This window comes from Mesoplodon bidens (genome assembly GCF_964165515.1).
Source record: "Mesoplodon bidens genome assembly, chromosome: X".
In the NCBI taxonomy this organism is placed as follows: domain Eukaryota; kingdom Metazoa; phylum Chordata; class Mammalia; order Artiodactyla; family Ziphiidae; genus Mesoplodon; species Mesoplodon bidens.
Window position 1 is genome coordinate 44,775,187 of NC_138163.1, and position 18,926 is coordinate 44,794,112.

Here is an 18,926-nt window from a genome sequence, read left to right on the forward strand (position 1 = left end):
AATTTAGATCACTCAGTTTCACACATTGTCTATCAATACTCTTTAGAGGCTGAATTTGGGACAAACAGAATCTATTGGCTGAAGCAAGTTATTTGAATTATTTGCGGTTCTCATGAATAGTGGTGAGCTCAGGTATACTGAAAGGATTCATTTAATAGTGTCCATGAAATAACCTGTCTTAAAGATATTTCAGAGAAATGATAGCAAATTGCTTAAAAGGTATATATAAAGAATACCCTCCTTGTGGCATCGCTGTATACTGTTCCTTTGGAAACAGACTTTCCTGCAAGTTAGAATCTTTAACAATTTGGATGTGAGTATTAAAAGTATGTGAATGCACTTGAAACCCATATTTTAATAGCATGTCTTATTTTAGTGCTTGCTTAATCTTTCAGGGGTCCTTATCTTTTATTATCCCATTTCTTTTTCGTCAAGAAAGGAATAAATCACACAGCCATGTAGATCACATCGCTGATAATGAAAGCTCATCCAACTTCATATTTTTAGTAGGTAGATCTGATGTCAGCTTCTGAGTGAGCTAATTATTTCTGACAGAATAATCCAGAATCAAATACATAATACACAAGCTTCCATCTTACTTTGCGACGCGGATTTAAATCGACAAAGTAATTTCTAGCTTACCTCCATCCAAGGTAAGTGGCTGAAGAACCATTCAAGTAAGACAATTTATGCTAGCCTAATAATGCCACTTAAGTAGGCTCCTTCATGGATTTGCTTCTAAGCATATACTTAGATTCTTTCTGAAATGTCTAGATAAGTTGTACATATGAAATACAAATAACTTAGGTGTTTGTCATTTAGATTATAAATTTATTATAGAGAAACAGTCATTCTCCTCTCACCAACATGTGGAAGTTTGCAAAAGGTGCCTCATTTAGATGTTTGCTTTGGGAAATTCTTGATTGTCTCTCCTCAGTTAAAGATGCAGGGATTGTTAAAATTTTTTCCTACTCTATTCTAGAACACCATGGAGCAGAAGTCTAATTTGTGTGTGTACCAAGAAAATTGTATCCCTAAGACTTGGCTGAAAAATATACAAGTTATGTCTGCAAAGTAATTTTGATTTTTCTGAGTTCTTTTAATTAATAAATGGTTTTGAGCACTTGCATTTAGTCCAGGAATATAGCTTAATGTAACAATATTAATAATAATAATGGTAATATCATAAAAGGGGAAATAAAAGTACTTACTAGAAATGAATATATATTCAACCTTCCTGGTAAAGAAAAAAAGAAATATTGTTTCCACTTCCCTCACCAAATTTGCAAAGTTTTAAGCAATTAAAATATCCTGTGTTGGACATTTTCACACAGTGCAATCAGAAAGTAAATTAGTGTACTTTCTCTGGAAGGCAGCTTGACAATGTAGATCAGGAGTTTAAAAGCACTGAAAACCTTTGACCCAATAAATCTACTTCTAAGGATTTATATTAAGAAAATAACCAGTATTGCATACACTGGTTTATATCCAAGAATATATATATTTTAAATTTATTTATATTTTGGCCACACTGCATGGCATGTGGGGTCTTAGTTCCCTGACCAGGGATCGAACCCAGGCCCCCTGCAGTGGAAGTGCAGAGCCTTAACCACTGGACTGCCAGGGAAGTCCTTATATACGAGGATATTTTTCATGGAATTTTTTTAAAAAGAAAGAGAAGGAAACAATTTGATACCCCCAAATAGGGGATGGGTTAAGAAATTATGGTTCAGCTGTGTTAGTGGAGAATCATGTTACTAGGCATGTGGTATGGGGGAAATATTTAATGGCACAAAAACGTTCATAACGTGTTAATTTTAGAATGTAGTTTACAAAATGTATTGGGTTGGCCAAATAGTTCGTTCGGGGTTTCCCATAATGGGAAAACTTTAATGCAAAAATGGAATGAACTTTTTGGCCAACCCAATATATTGTATATGCTGTTAATTTTATAATAAAAAACTTCATACACCTTTATGCACAGGAAAGAGACTAGAGACTAGAAAGAACTTCCAGTTTTTGGTCTGACATGTAAAGAGCTTCGAAGGTGTCACTCCTATAAGCGAAAAGCTTAAGGAAGTGAAAATCAACAACTCCTCTTAAATGAATCAGAAAATTGAGGTCACAGGGCAAACTGTCTTGTGTTTTTTACTCTGAAAACTGGAAAGACAGGCTAATACTGTTACCGCTGCTGGGTCCTGGTAGGAGCACTTAGCAGGTAATTGACTAATTGCTGGCAAAGGAGCATATTCTAGCTTGGTAGAGAAAAACACTTTCTTCATGAGTTTTACCTCCAGAATCCCCACCAGGTTCTCAGGATTGGTGAAAAATTCCTAACTGTTTCAGGGAGAGGAGGGAAAAGGTAACCATTTTGAAATAAGCCCAGAGCACTTTGTTCTCCATAACTAAGGCCTGGCCTCAAGGGAAGTGATTTTACCAGAGCCTAACGGATTTTTTTTTCTTTAATAAATTTATTTATTTATTTATTTTTATTTTTTTATACTGCATTGTGTCTTTGTTGCTGCACGGGGGCTTTCTCTAGTTGTGGCAAGCGGGGGCTACTCTTCGTTCCGGTGCATGGGCTTCTCCTTGCAGTGGCTTCTCTTGTTGCAGAGCACGGGCTCTAGGCACACGGGCTTCAGTAGTTGTGGCATGTGGGCTCAGTAGTTGTGTCTCGCGGGCTCTAGAGCACAGGCTCAGTAGTTGTGGTGCACAGGCTTAGTTGCTCCGTGGCATGTGGGATCTTCCCAGCCCAGGGCTCGAACCCGTGTCCCATGCATTGGCAGGTGGATTCTTAATCACTGTGCCACCAGCGAAGTCCCTGATTTGGGTTTTATCAGAACCTAACCAACCTGGAAGAAGGAATATATACCCATCTCCACTAACCGTCCTGCTCACCTACATTGATGGGGAGGAGCAAAGTTAATTAGCACTTTTGAAGGTCACAGCTCAGGGACATGGATCACTGAAAGACTGAGAGCTAATTAAATGATTATAGAACACTTCTCCTTCCCTCACAATTTACTACCACATCAATTGGAGTCCTGTATAATAACAGGAGATGGAAAGGACTGCAATACTTAGACACTATTTAAGAAGGAGAACTAGGGAAACCCAAAAACATTGGGGAGGGGATAAACAAAGACACTAGGCAAATTTTAGCCTCTGACATCATGGCTACAAAAAAACAGTAAAATTAGCCTAACTCCTAGCTAGGTTAACATAGAATCTCCCGCTAATGCTCTACTTACCTCAGTTACTTTTCCCCAGTACATCGTGTCCGACTTTCAACAAAAAATTATGAGGCATGCTAAAAGACAAAAAAAAAAATCAGTCTGAAGAGAAAAATCAAGCGTCAGAACCAGGCTCAGATATGGCAGATATTTTGAAATTATCAGACTTGGAATTTAAAATAAATAAGATTAAGGTACTAAGAACTCTAATGAAAGGAGTAGGCAAAAATGTAAGAGTACATGGGCAATGTAAAGAGAGAGATGAAAACTCTAAGAAACAATCAAAAAGAAATGTGAGAAATCAAAAACACTGTAACAGAAATGAAGAATACTTTTGATGAGTTCATCAGTACACTGGGCATGATTGAAGAAAGAATCAGTGAACTAAAGATATGCCAAGAGAAACTTCCCAAGCTGAAAAATAATCTAAAGTTTTCAACAGAATATTCAAGAACTGTGGGAAAATTACAAAAGGTGTAACGTGTATGTAACAGGAATACCAGAAGGAGAGGAGAAAGGAACAAAAGAAATATTTGAAGTAATAATGGCTGAGAATTTTCCAAAAGCAATGACAAACAGCAAAGCACAGATCCAGGGAGCTCAGAGAATATAAAGCAAGATAAATATGAGAAAACCTACACCTAAGCATATCATATTTAAACTACAGAAAATCAAAGACAAAGAGAACATCTTGAAAGATGCCAGAGAATTTATGTCATAGAGTGTTCTGCCTTTGTTTCCTTCTAAGAGTTTTATAGTGTTTGGCCTTACATTTACATCTTTCATCCATTTTGAGTTTATTTTTGTGTATGGTGTTAGGGAGTGTTCTAATTTCATTCTTTTACATGTAGTCGTCCAGTTTTCCCAGCACCACTTATTGAAGAGGCTGTCTTTTCTCCATTGTATATTCTTGCCTCCTTTATCAAAAGTAAGGGGACCATATGTGCGTGGGTTTATCTCTGGGCTTTCTATCCTGTTCCATTGGTCTATATATCTGTTTTTGTGCCAGTACCATACTGTCTTGATGACTGTAGCTTTGTAGTATAGTCTGAGGTCTGGGAGGCTGATTCCCCCAGCTCCATTTTTCTTTCTCAAGATTGCTTTGGCTATTCGGGGTCTTTTGTGTTTCCATACAAATTGTGAGACTTTTTGTTGTAGTTCTGTGAAAAATGCCATTGGTAGTTTGATAGGGATTGCATTGAATCTGTAGGTTGCTTTGGGTAGTAGAGTCATTTTCACAGTGTTGATTCTTCCAATCCAAGAACATGGTATATCTCTCCATCTGTTTGTATCATCTTTAATTTCTTTCATCAGTGTCTTATAGTTTTCCGCATACAGGTCTTTTGTCTCCTTAGGTAGGTTTATTTCTAGGTATTTTATTCTTTTTGTTGCAGTGGTAAATGGGAGTGTTTCCTTAATTTCTCTTTCAGATGTTTCTTCATTAGTGTATAGGAATGCAAGAGATTTCTGTACATTAATTTTGTATCCTGCTACTTTACCAAATTCATTGATTAGCTCTAGTAGTTTTCTGGTTGCATCTTTAGGATTCTCTACGTATAGTATCATGTCATTTGCAAACAGTGACAGCTTTACTTCTTCTTTTCCGATTTGGATTCCTTTTATTTCTTTTTCTTCCCTGATTGCTGTGGCTAAAACTTCTAAAACTGTAGAAAACTATAGACCCAACGCAGCCATAAATAAATAAATAGATAGATAGATAGATAAATAAATAAATAAAAATTGTTGAAAGAAAAAATCCACCAACCTAGAAATTGAAGGAAATTTTCACCAATCAACTTGCCTTGCAAGAAATGTTAAAAGAAATTCTTCAGGAAAAAAGAAAATAATATACGTTAGAAACTCAGATCTATATAAAGAAAGGAAGAGTGTTATAGAAGGAATAATTGAAGGTAAGAAAAAATCTTGTATTTTTCTTATTCTTAATTGATCTAACAATAAAGTTTGTTCAAAATAATAATAGCAACAGTGTACTGAGTGATTATAGTTGATGGAAAAGTGAAATGAATGACAAAGATTTTATAAAGGATGGGAGAGAGGAATTGGGAATACTCTACTATAAAGTACCTGCAGTAACGGTGAAGCAGTATAGTGTTATTTGAAAGTGGATTTAGATTAGTGTAAATGTGTACTGTAAACTCTAGGACTACTACTAAATTTAAAAAATAAGTATTATTGATATGCTAAGAGAAGAGAGAAAGTAGAATAATAGAAAATGCTCAAATAAAGCCAGAGAAAGCAGAAAAAGAGTGGAATACACACACACACACAAAGAAAAAGAATCAAGGGAAATGAATAAAAAATAATTACAAATATGGTCAGTTTTAATCCAACTGTATCAATAATCACTTTAAATGTGAATGGTCTATATACACCGATTAAAAGACAGACTATCAAAGTGGCTTATAAAAAAACAAGACCCAACTATATGTTGTCTACAAGAAACACACTTTAAATGTAAAGATATATATAGATTAAAAGTAAAGGGATGGAAAAAGATATAGCATGCTAACACATACTAATCAAAAGAAAGTGGGAGTAACTATATTACTTTCAGACAAAGTAGACTTCAGAGCAAGGAAAGTTATGTGTATACCTAACAGAGCATTAAAATATGTGAAGCAAAAACTGACAGAACTGCAAGAAGATACAGACAAATCCACTATTATAATTAGAGACGTTTACACCCCTCTATTAGTAATTAACAGGATCCAGCAGGCAGAAAATCAGTAATAGTATAGTTAAACTGAACCACACCATCAATCAACTGGATCTAATTGTCATCTACAGAGTATTTCATCCAACAACAGTAGAATACACATTCTTCTCAAGCTCACATGAAAGATTCACCAAAATAGACCACATTCATTGGTCATAAAACACACCTTAACAAATTTATAAGAATATAAGTTATACAAAGTATGCTCTCAGCACACACTGGAATTAAACTAAAAATCAATAACATGAAGATACCTGTAAAATATCAAAATATTTAGAGGTTAAACAATATACTTCCAAATAGCACATAGGTCAAAGAAGTCTCAAGTGAAGTTTCAACATATTTTGTATTATATGAAAATAAAAATATAATTCATAAAAATTCATGAGATATAGTGAAAGCAGTGCTTAGAGGGAAATTTATAGCATAGAATTAATATATTAGGGGAAAAAAAAGGACCTAGTGTCAATAATCTAAGCTTCCACCTTAGAAAACTAGAAAAAGAAGAGCAAATCAAACCCAAAGTAAGCAGAAGAAAAGAAATTTTAAAAAAATTAAAGCAGAAATCAATGAAAGTGAACCAGGAAAACAATAGAGAAAAATCAATGAAACCAAAAACTGGTTCTTTGAAAAGATCAAGAAAATAGATAAACCTCTAGTCAGGTTAACTAAGAAAAAGAGAGAGAAAGCACAAATTACTAATATCAGAAATGAAAGAAAGGCCATCACTACTACCAAAAGCATAATAAAAAATATTATGAACAACTCCATGCCATCATAGTGATAACTTAGGAAGAAACTTACCAATACCTGGGAAGATACAACCAACCAAAACTCACACAAGAAGAAATAGACAATCTGAATAGGCTTATATCTGTTAAAGAAATTAACAGTCTTCCAAAACAGAAAGCACCACGCCATGATGTACTGGTGAATTTTACCAAACATTTAAGGAAGAAATAATACCAGTACTACTCTACTATCAGTTTCAGAAGATAGAAGCAGAGAGAACATTTTCTGACTCATTCTATGAGACCAGTATTACCCTAATACCAAAACCAGACAAAGACATGATAAGAAAGGAAAACTGCAGAGTAATATCTCCCATGCCCAAATCCTCAACAAAATTTTAGCAAATTGAATCAAACAATGTAGGACAAATCCAGTCAAGTGGGATTTATTCCAGGTATGCAAGGCTGTTTCATCATTCAAAGATCAATTAATGTAATCCATCACATCAATAGGCTAATAAAGAAAAACTACAGGATGATATCAGAAGATGCAGAAAAGCCATTTGACAAAAGCCAACACTATACAGCAAACGAGAAATAGAGGGGGACTTCTTCAACTTCATAAAGACCATCTATACAAAAATCTACAGCTAATACCACACTTAATGGAGTGAAGCTGTATGTTTTGCCCCTAAGATCAAGAACAAGGCAATGGTGTCCTCTCTCACCATTCCTATTCATTGTTGTACTGGAAGTCCTAACTAATGCAATAAGGTGGGAAATGGAAATAAAGTGTATACATATTTGGAAGGAAGAAGTAAAACTACCTTTGCTAGCAGATGACATGATTATTTTAAAAATCCCAAAGAATCAGCCAAAACACCCTCCTAAAATTGACAAGCAATTATAGGAAGGTTTAAGGATATGAGGTTAATATATGAAAGTCAATTGTTTTCCTATATACTATCAATGAACAATTGGAATTCGTAATTGAAAACAATCATTTACATTAGCACCAAAAATGAAGTACTTAGATATAAATTTAGCAAAATGTGTATAAGATCTATATGAGGAAAACTACAAAACTCTCAGGAAAGAAATCAAATAACTGGAAAGAGATTCCATGTTCATGGGTAGAAAGACTCAGTATTGTTAAGATACCAGTACTTCATGACTTGATCTATAGATTCAATAAAATACCAATCAAAATCCTAGAAATTTACTTTGTGGAAATCAACAAAGTATCTCTGAAGTTTATATGGAAAGGCAAAAGACCCAAAATTGCCAACACAATATTGAAGAACATCAACAAAGTTAGAGAACTGAAACTACCCAACTTCAAGACTTGCTATGAAGCTTGAGTAATTAAGACAATGTGATGCCATAGAAAGAATAGACAAATGGATCAGTGGAGCATAGCCCAGAAATAGACCCACACAAATATAGTCAACTGATCTTCAACAAAAAGATCAAGGACAATTCATTGGAAAAAAGGATACTCTTTTCAACAAATGGTACTGGAACAACTAGACATCTGCATGCAAAAAATGACCATAAAAATAACTTACAAAGTGGATCAAAGAACTAAAATGCAAAACTATAAAACTTCCAGAAAGTAACATAGGAGAAAATCTAGGTGACCTTGGGTTTGTTAATGAGTTTTCAGATACAACAAAAGTATGCTCCATGAAAGAAAAAGTTGATAAACTGGACTTTATTACAAGTGAAAAATTCTGCTGTGCCAAAGACACTGTTAAGAGAGTGAAAAGACAAGCCACAGACTGAGGGAAAATACTTGCAAAATGCATATCTGATAGAGGGCTTGTACTGAAAATATACAAGTAACTCTTAAGACTCAACAATAAGAAAATGAACAATGCAATTAATAAATGGGCAAAAGAGCTAAACAGATACCTCACCAAAGAAGATACATACATGGCAAGCAAGTATATGAAAAGATGCTCAATTTCAAATGTCATTAGGGAATTGAAAATTCAAACAACAAATGAGATACCACTGCATACCTATTAGAATGTGGAGACAGCAGGAACTCTCATTCATTGCTTGTGGGAGTGCAAGATGGTACAGTCACTTTGGAAGACAGTTTGGCAGTTTCTTAAAAAGCTAGATGTAGCCTTACTCTAAAATCCAGCAACCACACTCCCAGGTATTATGCAAATGAGTTGAAAAGTTATGCCACACAGAAACCTGCACACAAGTGTTTTTAGCAGCTTTATTCACAATTTCCAAAAATTGGAAGCAACCGAGATGTCCTTCAACAGGTGAATTGAGAAACAAGCTGTACATCCATACAATGGAATATTATTCAATGATAAATGAGCTGTCAAGCCATGAAAAGACATAGAGGAATCTTAAATGCATATTGCTAAGTGAAAGAAGCCAGTCTAAAAAGACTGCATACCCTATGATTCCAACTATATGACATCTTGGAAAAGACAAAACTATAGAGACAGTAAAAAGTCAGTGGTTTTCGGGAGTTGTGGGAGTGGAGTGGGGGAAAGATGAATAGGCAGAGTAGGGGATATTTAGGGCAGTGAAACTATTCTGTATGATACTATAATGGTGGATATATGTCATTATACATTTGTCGTAACACATAGAACTATGCAAAGAGTGAGTTCTCATGTAAACTGTGTACTTTATTTAATATTGATATATCAGTATCGGTTCATTAATTGTAACAAATGTACCACACTAATGCAAGAGCTTAATGCCAGGAAAAAGTGGGGGTGAGGTGAAGTGGGGATATGTGGGAACTTTGTGTACTTTCTACTCAGTTTTTTGGTAAGCCTCTGTTGAAAATCAATAGACCCATAAGTGTGGGTCCTTGTCTGTTTTTTGACTCTCCATCCTATTCCATTGGCATATTTGTCTAACCTTTTTCCAACACCACACTATCTTGAAAACTTTAGTTTTATATTGCCTTGAAATCACATAGTGTGTGTCTTCCAACATCTTTCTTTTTCAAAATTGTTTTGGCTATGCTGCTTCTTTGCCTTTCTTTAGAAGATGTAGGACTATTCAGATTATCTGTCTTTCCTTGAGTAAGCTTTGGTAATTGTGTCTTTCAAATAATTCATCCATTTCATCTAAGATGTTAACTGGTGTAAAATTATTCATAATATTGCCCTTTTAATATCTATAGCATCTATATAAAGACCTCTCTTTTGTCCCTGTATTAGTAATTTGCATCTTCTCTCTTTTTATCTTTGTTAGTCTTACTAGAAGTTTATCAATTTTACTGATTGTCTTAGAGAACCAGGTTCTGGTTTCATTCATTTTTTTCTATTGATTTTGTTTTCAATTTCATTGACTTCTGTTTTTTTATTATTCATTCCTTCTATTTACTTTTGGTTTATTTTGTTCTGCGTTTTTCTAGTTTCTTAAGGCATTGATTTGAGATTGTTCCCCTTTTCTAATATAGGTACTTAGCGATATAAATTTCCCTCTAAGTACTTCTTTAGTTGAATCCCACTAATTTTGATATGCTGTGGTTTTATTTTCTTTTAAATTACTAGATACTTTAAATTATTATAATTATTAATAAATTATTAGATATGTTCTAATTTCCCTTTTGATTTTTTCCTTCAATCCACAGGCAATTTATGAATTACCGACATATTAAACGTGGTTTCTTCTTGTGCTGGAATTGTGTGAACGGAATGTTTCTTTTTTTTCTATATACTTTTACATTTTTATTTTTTCTTTTTCTGTGTTTTCCAATTTTCTACACTGAGCAGGCATTACCTTTCTAATTAGAAAATAATCAATTATTATAAAATAACACTCTACGTTTTGTAGCACTTTATAATTTACAAGGAGCTTTATCTAATTCTCCAACATTTGCTTGAGAAACATATAGTCCATATTTCATAGATGCTGAAAATTGAGATTGACAGAGTTAAGTGACTTGCTCGATGCCACAGAACTAGAGCTAGTTAGGATTCAGACCCAGATTTTCTGGCTCCCAGTTCATCGTCCTGAAGAAGTTGGAAATAAAGATTTGAAAAGTAAATTTGAACTTACCTTGTGGGAAGCTGGAAAGAATCACAGAGGGTCTTTGAAGCAATAAGTGACACTTGAGGCATTTATCTCAGTGTAGTTTTAATTTGAATCTCTGATTACTAATGAGGTTGAACATATTTTCCTGTTTATTGCCTGCTCTCATTTCTTCTCTAAATTGCTCTTCATGTGCTTAGATCATTTTTCTATTGGATTGGTTGGTCCTTTACTTATTGATTTGAATAATTGGAAAATATTCCAGATGCTAACACTGTATTTATATTAATAATTTATTTGTTGGAAATATCTTCTTCTTGTTTCTTGCTTATCTGTCTTTATTCTTTCAATTTTGATCAACAAGGCAGTATCTACTGGGGAGTGTGTGGGGAAATTAATGTGCTTGCAACAAGAGGTGTCTCAGTTTATTTTGACCTTGTATGATGGGAAGGAGGATGGGAAGCAGGAGACAGAAGAGGATGGGATTGGAAGACAAACCACATGATTTGGAAATTCATTTACTAGTCATTTGTTAGTTGCTTACAGTTATTGGCCACAGTGTGCTGGGCCACGTGATAGATGGAGAGTGAAGAATAAATGTTTTCTACATTCGAGGACCTTTTACCTTAATGGAGAAATGAGAGATGTAAAATAAGACAAGTAACACAATATGTGCTCAAGTAAATATGATACAAGATAAGCTGTGGCTATGAAAGATTATATTCCAGCAAAGGGGAAGGAAACATTACTTTTAGTTAATTGAGAATTGTTGAAGCAAGAAGTCTATACGTTGAATGAGAACAAGGACTGTGTGTGTTTCTGCTCAGCATTTTATCCCCAGCACTTAGCATAGTGCCTAACAAAGATCAAGTGCCCAAATATTTGCTTAATGATGGAATGATGTTAGCAGGTGTGAGCAAAGCCTTTTATAGGGACCTAACACAATGTGTTTAATTCATCACTCTACACCACCACCAGGCAGCTCTGAGAATGTTCTGATAGATCAGCATTTCAGACATTAGCTTCCATTTCCAAAGCAAGGGAGCACAACCTTTTCCAAAAAGACACAGGGCATGCTCCCTTATCTTACTATTATAATAGCAGTAGTCAAGATTTTGGCTTCACTGTCAGGCAAACCTGAGTTTGAGTCGCATGTCAGTTACTAACTAGTTATATGACTCTTGATTTCCTTCACCTATAAAATGAGACTAATAGGGCTTCCTTGGTGGCGCAAGTGGTTGAGAGTCTGCCGGCCGATGCAGGGGACACGGGTTCGTGCCCCAGTCCGGGAAGATCCCACATGCCACGGAGCAGCTAGGCCCGTGAGCCATAGCCGCTGCGCCTGCGCATCCAGAGCCTGTGCTCCGCAACGGGAGAGGCCAGAACGGTGAGAGGCCTGCGTACCACAAAAAAAAAAAAAAAAAAAAGAGACTAATAGTGCCTACCTTACTGGGTCATTGTAGAATCAAATAAGGAAAGCATGTAAAATACTGAGCCATCATAGGGGTTCTATAAATATTCCCTGTGCCTCTTCTCTTGATGTACACTAAAATGGATGGAACCTGTGATTGCCTTTGGATTTTGTGATTGGTCCATGTTTTCTAACCGGCATATTCTATCTCCCCCCTCACAGATTCAGAGACATATTGTGTGTTTCAAGACAAGAAGTACAGAGTGGGTGAGAGATGGCATCCTTACCTGGAACCTTATGGGTTGGTTTACTGCGTGAACTGCATCTGCTCTGAGGTACAATCTCCAATGGAATTTGATTTCCTACTTTGCTCCTCAGCATGCAGAGATGCTTTCAAGTGCCTAGATGGCCAGGGAGCATGAGTGATAAAAACGTAAAAGAAGTTAGGAAGCAGATTGTAAGGAAAAATACACATCTCCTATCTTTTTCTTCTGTTGCCTTTTGGCTTGATTTTCATGGGATCTCAATGAGTTATTTGCTATAGATGGATACTTAATGGTCTCTTAGCCAAATGATGTAGGACTTGGAAAAAGTGGAGTGGAGGAGAAAGCTCAATATAATGCCTGGATTGTGAGACAGTATCATTTTTGAATACCACTTTCAAGCCTGGCCTTTAGAGAAGAGATTAGGACAGATTATAAACTGGTTCATATGGAGAGTGTATTTTATGTTATTTCAGCCAATGACTGTAATTAGGATTGAGGTTGTGAAACCCTGGCCTGAACCTTGTGAGGATTAGAGTTCTCTTGGCTTGGCCTTGGCTCCAGTCCAGTCACTCAAAGAGTCATTTGGACAGCTTAAATGCCATGTTTGCAATAGCCAAAGCAGGTAGTCCCATCTTTCCATGGCCCTGACCCAGGACCACAGCTATGGTGCATCTTTCCAAACAAGCCTCTACCATCATATACTAGGCCAGGGTTTCTCAGCTTCAGCCCTGTTGACTCTTGGGGACAGATAATTTCTTGTTGTAGGGAGCTGTCCTGTGCATTGTAGGATATTTAGCAGCACCCCTGGCCTCTATCCACTATAAACCAGTAGCATCAACCCCAGTTGTGACAACCAAAAATGTCTCCAGACACAGCCAAAGTTACTTGTGGAGCAAAATGGCCCCTGGTAGAGAACCAATGCATTCAGCCAATTGGGAAAGGAGGCCTTGTAGTAGGCCTTGAGGATTGAGAATTCTGAACATATAGAAAGAATTTTCAAGACTAGCCTCTCACTTGAGACCTCATGGATGAAGTGCATCTCCTCGCTAGCGCCCAGGTAGAACAGGAGCACTCACTTGCAAGCCTGATTCTTTTGCCATTTGAATAGAAACTTGGGCTTTCAGAATTTTGAGCCTGTGGGAACCTAACCTTCAGGCAACATTAGGTGGTCTTAACAGGCCACAGGGCTCTAGAATCAAGAGAGACCAAGCTTCCAAGCCTGGCTCTGCCACTTCTGAGCTGTGTTATGTTCAGCAAGTTATCTAACCTCTCTGAGATTCCTTCAACTTCATCTCCTTTAAAATAGTATAATGGTATTACCTATTTCATAGGGTTATGGTATGGATTAAATTCACTAATCCATCTCAGTCACCTAAAACAGTGCTTGGTCACAGTCAATATTCGAGAAATGCTAACTGCATAACATCACTATCATTATGGTTATTATTTTTGTTAATCTATTAACTCTAGAACAGAAATCAGTATTAGGCATTAAGGCGGAATCAGCTGAGACCTCAGCCAGGTGCAGTGATTTCTGATATGCTTTGGTGATCTCGCTTCAAGAGGACACCACCTGGCTCTGAGGAGTGTGACATGTAAGGAGGCTGCGTGGTGTTTCCAAACGCAATGCTCCAAAAATTTATTCTAGAAAATACATGAGAAAAGACAAAGATTTGTGGTAAGGTGATTCAAATTTGGGTAAAAGAAGCCTGCCTCTTTAAATAGCTAGGGCAGTTATTAAATAGAGCATCTGGAGACTGCTTAACTGCCTGGTATGGCATGGTTGTGTCAGATTCTTGACCCAACGCATTGGAAATGGACAGCTAACCCTTGGGGGCTGAGGCTTTGCTATCTGCAGGGCAGTGAAAATGTTACTGTGATCCCAATGCCAATGGCTCAAGTGCTAGGCATCTTCTGTCTACATCCCCTTCATTACCCTCTTCCCCCACAAGAGCCTGATGGATACAAGTAACCCGTACTTCAAATGAATTATAGATGGAAAATGTTAATGCAAAATTGATTTCCAAAGCCTTCCTTTGTTCTAGCAATGGCTGAAAGCTGTCAGAGCTAGGGATCTTGTCACTGTAAATCAGGCAGGGACCCAGTCGCCCCCTCCCCCAGTCATACTAGCTAATCAGTTCAATTCCAAACTCTAGCTTGTTCTCAGCAAAATTCTGACTTGAAAAGGAAATGAGAAGAGGGAGCACTCAGTCTTCGGGACCAAGGCAGAGTTATGTGGAATCCAGGGTCCATGTGCTAGGGCTATCTCCTTGCCCAGGGGTGGGTAGCAGCTCAAGGGACCCATTGCTCATTAATCCCTTCCTTCCATGACATTGGGCAGGTGATTATGAAATCACACTAGGCTCTTGGAAAAGACGTGAAGAACTGGGGAATGGTAGAAACGTCACAGAGCCAAGTCAGAAGAAGCCTCCCAGTAATTGTGGGAGGCTTTGAAAACTGGGGCAGTCGTGATCCTTAGAAAAATATGCCAGTAAGCTATCAACCAACCCAGCGGAGGTGCTAGTGATGAGAAAAGGAAAGAAAATGCTGATTTCATTCAGTTTCTCGGGAATGTGTTATTCACTGTCTGGGTGAGTCCCTGCATGACTGTTTCCCAAACTGGCATGATCCCAGTGACCTTGAAAAACATTTATTTTGTTATTGTTGTTGCCTCTCTCTTTCAGAACGGGAATGTGCTTTGCAGCCGAGTCAGATGTCCAAGCCTTCATTGCCTCTCTCCCGTGCATATTCCTCATCTTTGCTGCCCTCGCTGCCCAGGTAAACCAGTTCGCCTCTTTCTTTCCTGGCTCTCCCTCTTCCACCAACCCACCCCTTTTCCCTAATTCCTCAGAAGGGGAAACTTCCAGACAGGAATAACAATAGGACACTTTCAGGTAGCGCGTGCACTGGCCTCTAAATACTGTTTATAGCCCAAGTGGGCTATTCAAGGCTGTAATAAGTTATTGGGTACCCAGTAACAGATTTTCATTAGGCTTTTAATCATTTGAAGGTGGATGTCAACTGGGGGAAGGGAATTGTGGCCCGGAGATTTTTCTTCCATAAGCAGCCTCTTCCTGCTGTGGGCAGCAGACACCAGGGGAGGTGTAGCATGGAGGCACGTGTCCTACACAATTAGTGCTGGAATTGCATTTGAGCATAGCTTCTAAATGATGAGGGGCTATTCAAAAAATCAAAGGAGCTGAACCAGTGGGGTTTATGACAGTATAAAGCTGCCTGCCTGCTCCAGACTGTACAGTTATTATGTATACATTGTTCAGAGCAAGGCTAAGGGGAAGGCAGGCAGAGACTTTTTCCCAAGGCTATTAGGACGTCTACCTTCATGGTTTGTGGCTAGGGTGTTTGAGGCAGGGGCTGTCTCAGTGACACTCTGTTCACGTCTGGGGCCTGGCTCCCACACCAGAGGCATGCAAGCACGGAATGATTCAGAGAATGCCCATGGGCCTGACAGCAGCCCTAGGTAAGTGATCATCTTGCCATATAGGTATTAGAAGCTTTGTAGTCCTGTGAGTTGATTCTGTTTCCCTTGAGGACAGAGTTGGGGTCCATGGGTGGACTTTGAGTGGGTTAGCAAACCTTTTAAAATTGTTTGCAGTTTTTGGTGTAACAATGTATGTGTGTAAATTCCTTTAGAGAAGATCCATAGCTTTATTGGTATTCCTAAAGGGGTGTTCATGACCCTAAAAACATGAAGAACCACTAGCCTCTGGCATAAATGGTGCTTTTTAAAAGTAGTGAGGAACTTCCCGAACTTACAAGAAAGAAACCAAAAGTGTCAGGGCAAAAATGCTAGAAATGAGGCTAGGAATGAGGTTCAGTGACAACTCGGTTAACTGAAATGTTACAGGAATGGAGATTTTGTTGAATAGAGAAGAAACCCCCAAGCCCTTTTTGTCAACACCTTTATAACTTATACTTTCTTACATTGGTAAATGCACTCTGATTCTTTGGGATTCTTTCCCAGATGGCAAAAGATCATGCCATGTCACAGGTTTATCATTCTGAGTATTGGTGACCATAGTATCTGCTTCAAGATATGAGAGACTGACTTGGCATATCATCAACCTACAAGTTGTTCTTTGAAATAAAATAAATCCCTCAGTGAAGTTTACCATTCTTGTGTGTGTTTATTTGCTTCTTCTATTTAAACTGGATTACAAGGGTGTAGTATGGGAGGATTCTTTCTTTTTTTTCATCTGGCAGGTTGCCTGTCAAATAGCCTTATAAAAGCTGCTTATCCCAGAAGTCTCTAGAAGTGGTCTAATGTCATAGGAATTGATCTAAATGGCTGTGCAGAAATTGTTCTTTCCTGGGAAGGAGGTTGGGGCAGGGCCCAGACACAGAGCATAGGGTGGAAGCGCACAGAGTGGAAGATGGCTGTCATCTACCCCAGCTGTGTAACAGGAAGCAATTACTGAGAAAAACGGAAAGTATAAGCTAGCAGTTCTTTTGAGAGAAAAAGAAAGTATTAAAAGAATTGAGGTCATACGTCCTAGAAAAGATAAAATGGAAAGAAATAAACACCATTATCTTTAAGACTTTAAAAGCCCATTTTATGGAGTATAGAAACCAGCTGTTCATTTCCTTTGCCTTCTTGTTCTTGCAGGTCACTTCCTTGTGAGTTCATTTTTCTTGTTAACTGTAACCTTTAACAGTTCTTTCTGTGGGTAGTGATACTGAAGTTCCCTAATCCTTATATGCAAAAATGTCTTTATTTTGCCCTCATGTTTTTAAAATATTTATTTATTTATTTAGGCTGTGCTGGGTCTTAGTTGCAGCACACGGGATCTTTAGTTGCAGCAGGCAGGATCTTTTTTTTTAGTTGTGGCATGCAGACTTCTTAGTTGTGGCATGTGAACTCGTAGTTATGGCATGCATATGGGATGTAGTTCCCCGATCAGGGATTGAACCTGGGCCCCCTGAATTGGGAGTGCAGAGTCTTAACCACTGGACCGCCAGGGAAGTCCCTTGCCCTCATTTTTGAATGATAATTTGGCTGGGTATAAAATTATAGGTGCATGTTTATTTTCCCTCAGCACTTTGAAGATATTAATAAATGGTTTCTTGACTTCCTTTGTTTGTGGATAAGAAGTCTGCTCTTTGATTATAGTTCTTTCATAGGTAATCTGTCTTCTTCTTCTTCTAGCTTTTAAGATATTCTGTTTTCTTTGATGCACACAATGAGGTGTTTTGATGTATGATTTGTTTTTATTTAGCCTGCTCAGCACATGATTTTTTTTTCAGCCAAAGGACTCAAATTTCTCTTCAATTTTAAGTCATTATTTTTGTGAAAATTACCTCTCCTTCTCTCTTTTTGTTCATTCTTAATCTTGTCTTTGGTATATGTCATTGCAGCTCATTTAATTTGCACTCTGAGTCTCTTAATGTCTCCTTTATTTTTCCCCCTAATGATATATTGGAATACTCCCTAGAATGATATATTACTTCAACTCTGTCCTCCAATTCATGAATTCTTTCTCCAGCTTTTTCATGCCTACTATATAGACTATCTGTTGGGTTTTATTTGTTGTTTTATTTTTAATAACTGTATTTTCCCCAATAACTGTGTTTTGAATTATTGCTATATAAAAATCTACAAATTGCCATTTTATAAAACCCCTGTTATTGTTTCTTAGGGTCTTATTCTCTTATTTATTTCTTTAAGGTATTTAAATATTTATTTAAAGTCCATTTCTGATTGTTCAAATATCCATTTTTTTTCAGCTGTGAATTCTCACTTTCATTGGGTTTCTTGTTAGCTTTTCTTAGTTCCAGATTTCCCCTTGTTTTCTAAAATTTTTGTTTAAAAACTCATCATCTGTGGGGTTTTTCTCTTGCATAAGTCCTTCCTTTCTTGTGGTAGCAGTTTCAGGCCTTATAGTTCACTTAGCACTAAACCAGGTCATAAGTTGGTGTCCCAACTTGGGCTTCCTCATATCTAGATGGTCTATTTCTATCTCTGTTTTCTTATGCAGGGCTAGTCCCTGATAATGATCTTGGATTGGGACCTCAGCTGCAGCTGCCCATCTTGGACAATCTGTCCATGTGAGGGAGCCATCTTGGGTGGGCAGAGCTATGTCAGCCCCTGTTTACATGTGAGGAGTGTGACTCTAGTCCCCAGCTTTACATAGGAAGCCATTTATAGGCCATAGTTCTTACTCAGCTGTCTGAATATAACTGTCTATATCTGGTCCCAGCTGCCAGTGGACCATATCACTTTGGCCCCCATTTATTGCTGTACTTTTGCCTGTGTTTTATTTCATAGAGAGTTTACTTTTGTTTCTGAGGATGATTTTGCAGTTTTGCAGTTTTATCTATTTATTTATTTATTTATGTTTACTTTTATATTTTGTCTCTCACTCTTCTTTGTTCAGAAAATAGCAGGGCGTTTTCTCATGTGCTCTCTATGCCATATGGAACTGGAATGCAAACCAGCTATTTTTTTTTTCTGTTGAAGATAAAACAAGAATAAACAGGTTTAAACCATAGCAGAGAAGAATGGAGTTTGAT

The 18,926-nt window shown here is 37.3% G+C and overlaps 1 protein-coding gene across 8 annotated transcripts in view; it reads left to right on the forward strand.

Annotated features, from left to right (window-relative positions):
* The window catches only part of CHRDL1 (chordin like 1), a gene marked incomplete at its 3' end in the record, with an annotated part of 116,253 nt that overhangs the window by 13,513 nt on the left and 83,814 nt on the right, over nucleotides 1-18,926 (forward strand). For all 8 annotated transcript variants that reach the window (XM_081221296.1, XM_081221294.1, XM_081221299.1 and 5 more), the window contains exons 3-4: nucleotides 12,355-12,467; nucleotides 15,083-15,176. In XM_081221296.1, the coding sequence (XP_081077422.1) occupies nucleotides 12,355-12,467; nucleotides 15,083-15,176 (207 nt within the window). The remainder of the gene's footprint in view (nucleotides 1-12,354; nucleotides 12,468-15,082; nucleotides 15,177-18,926) is intronic.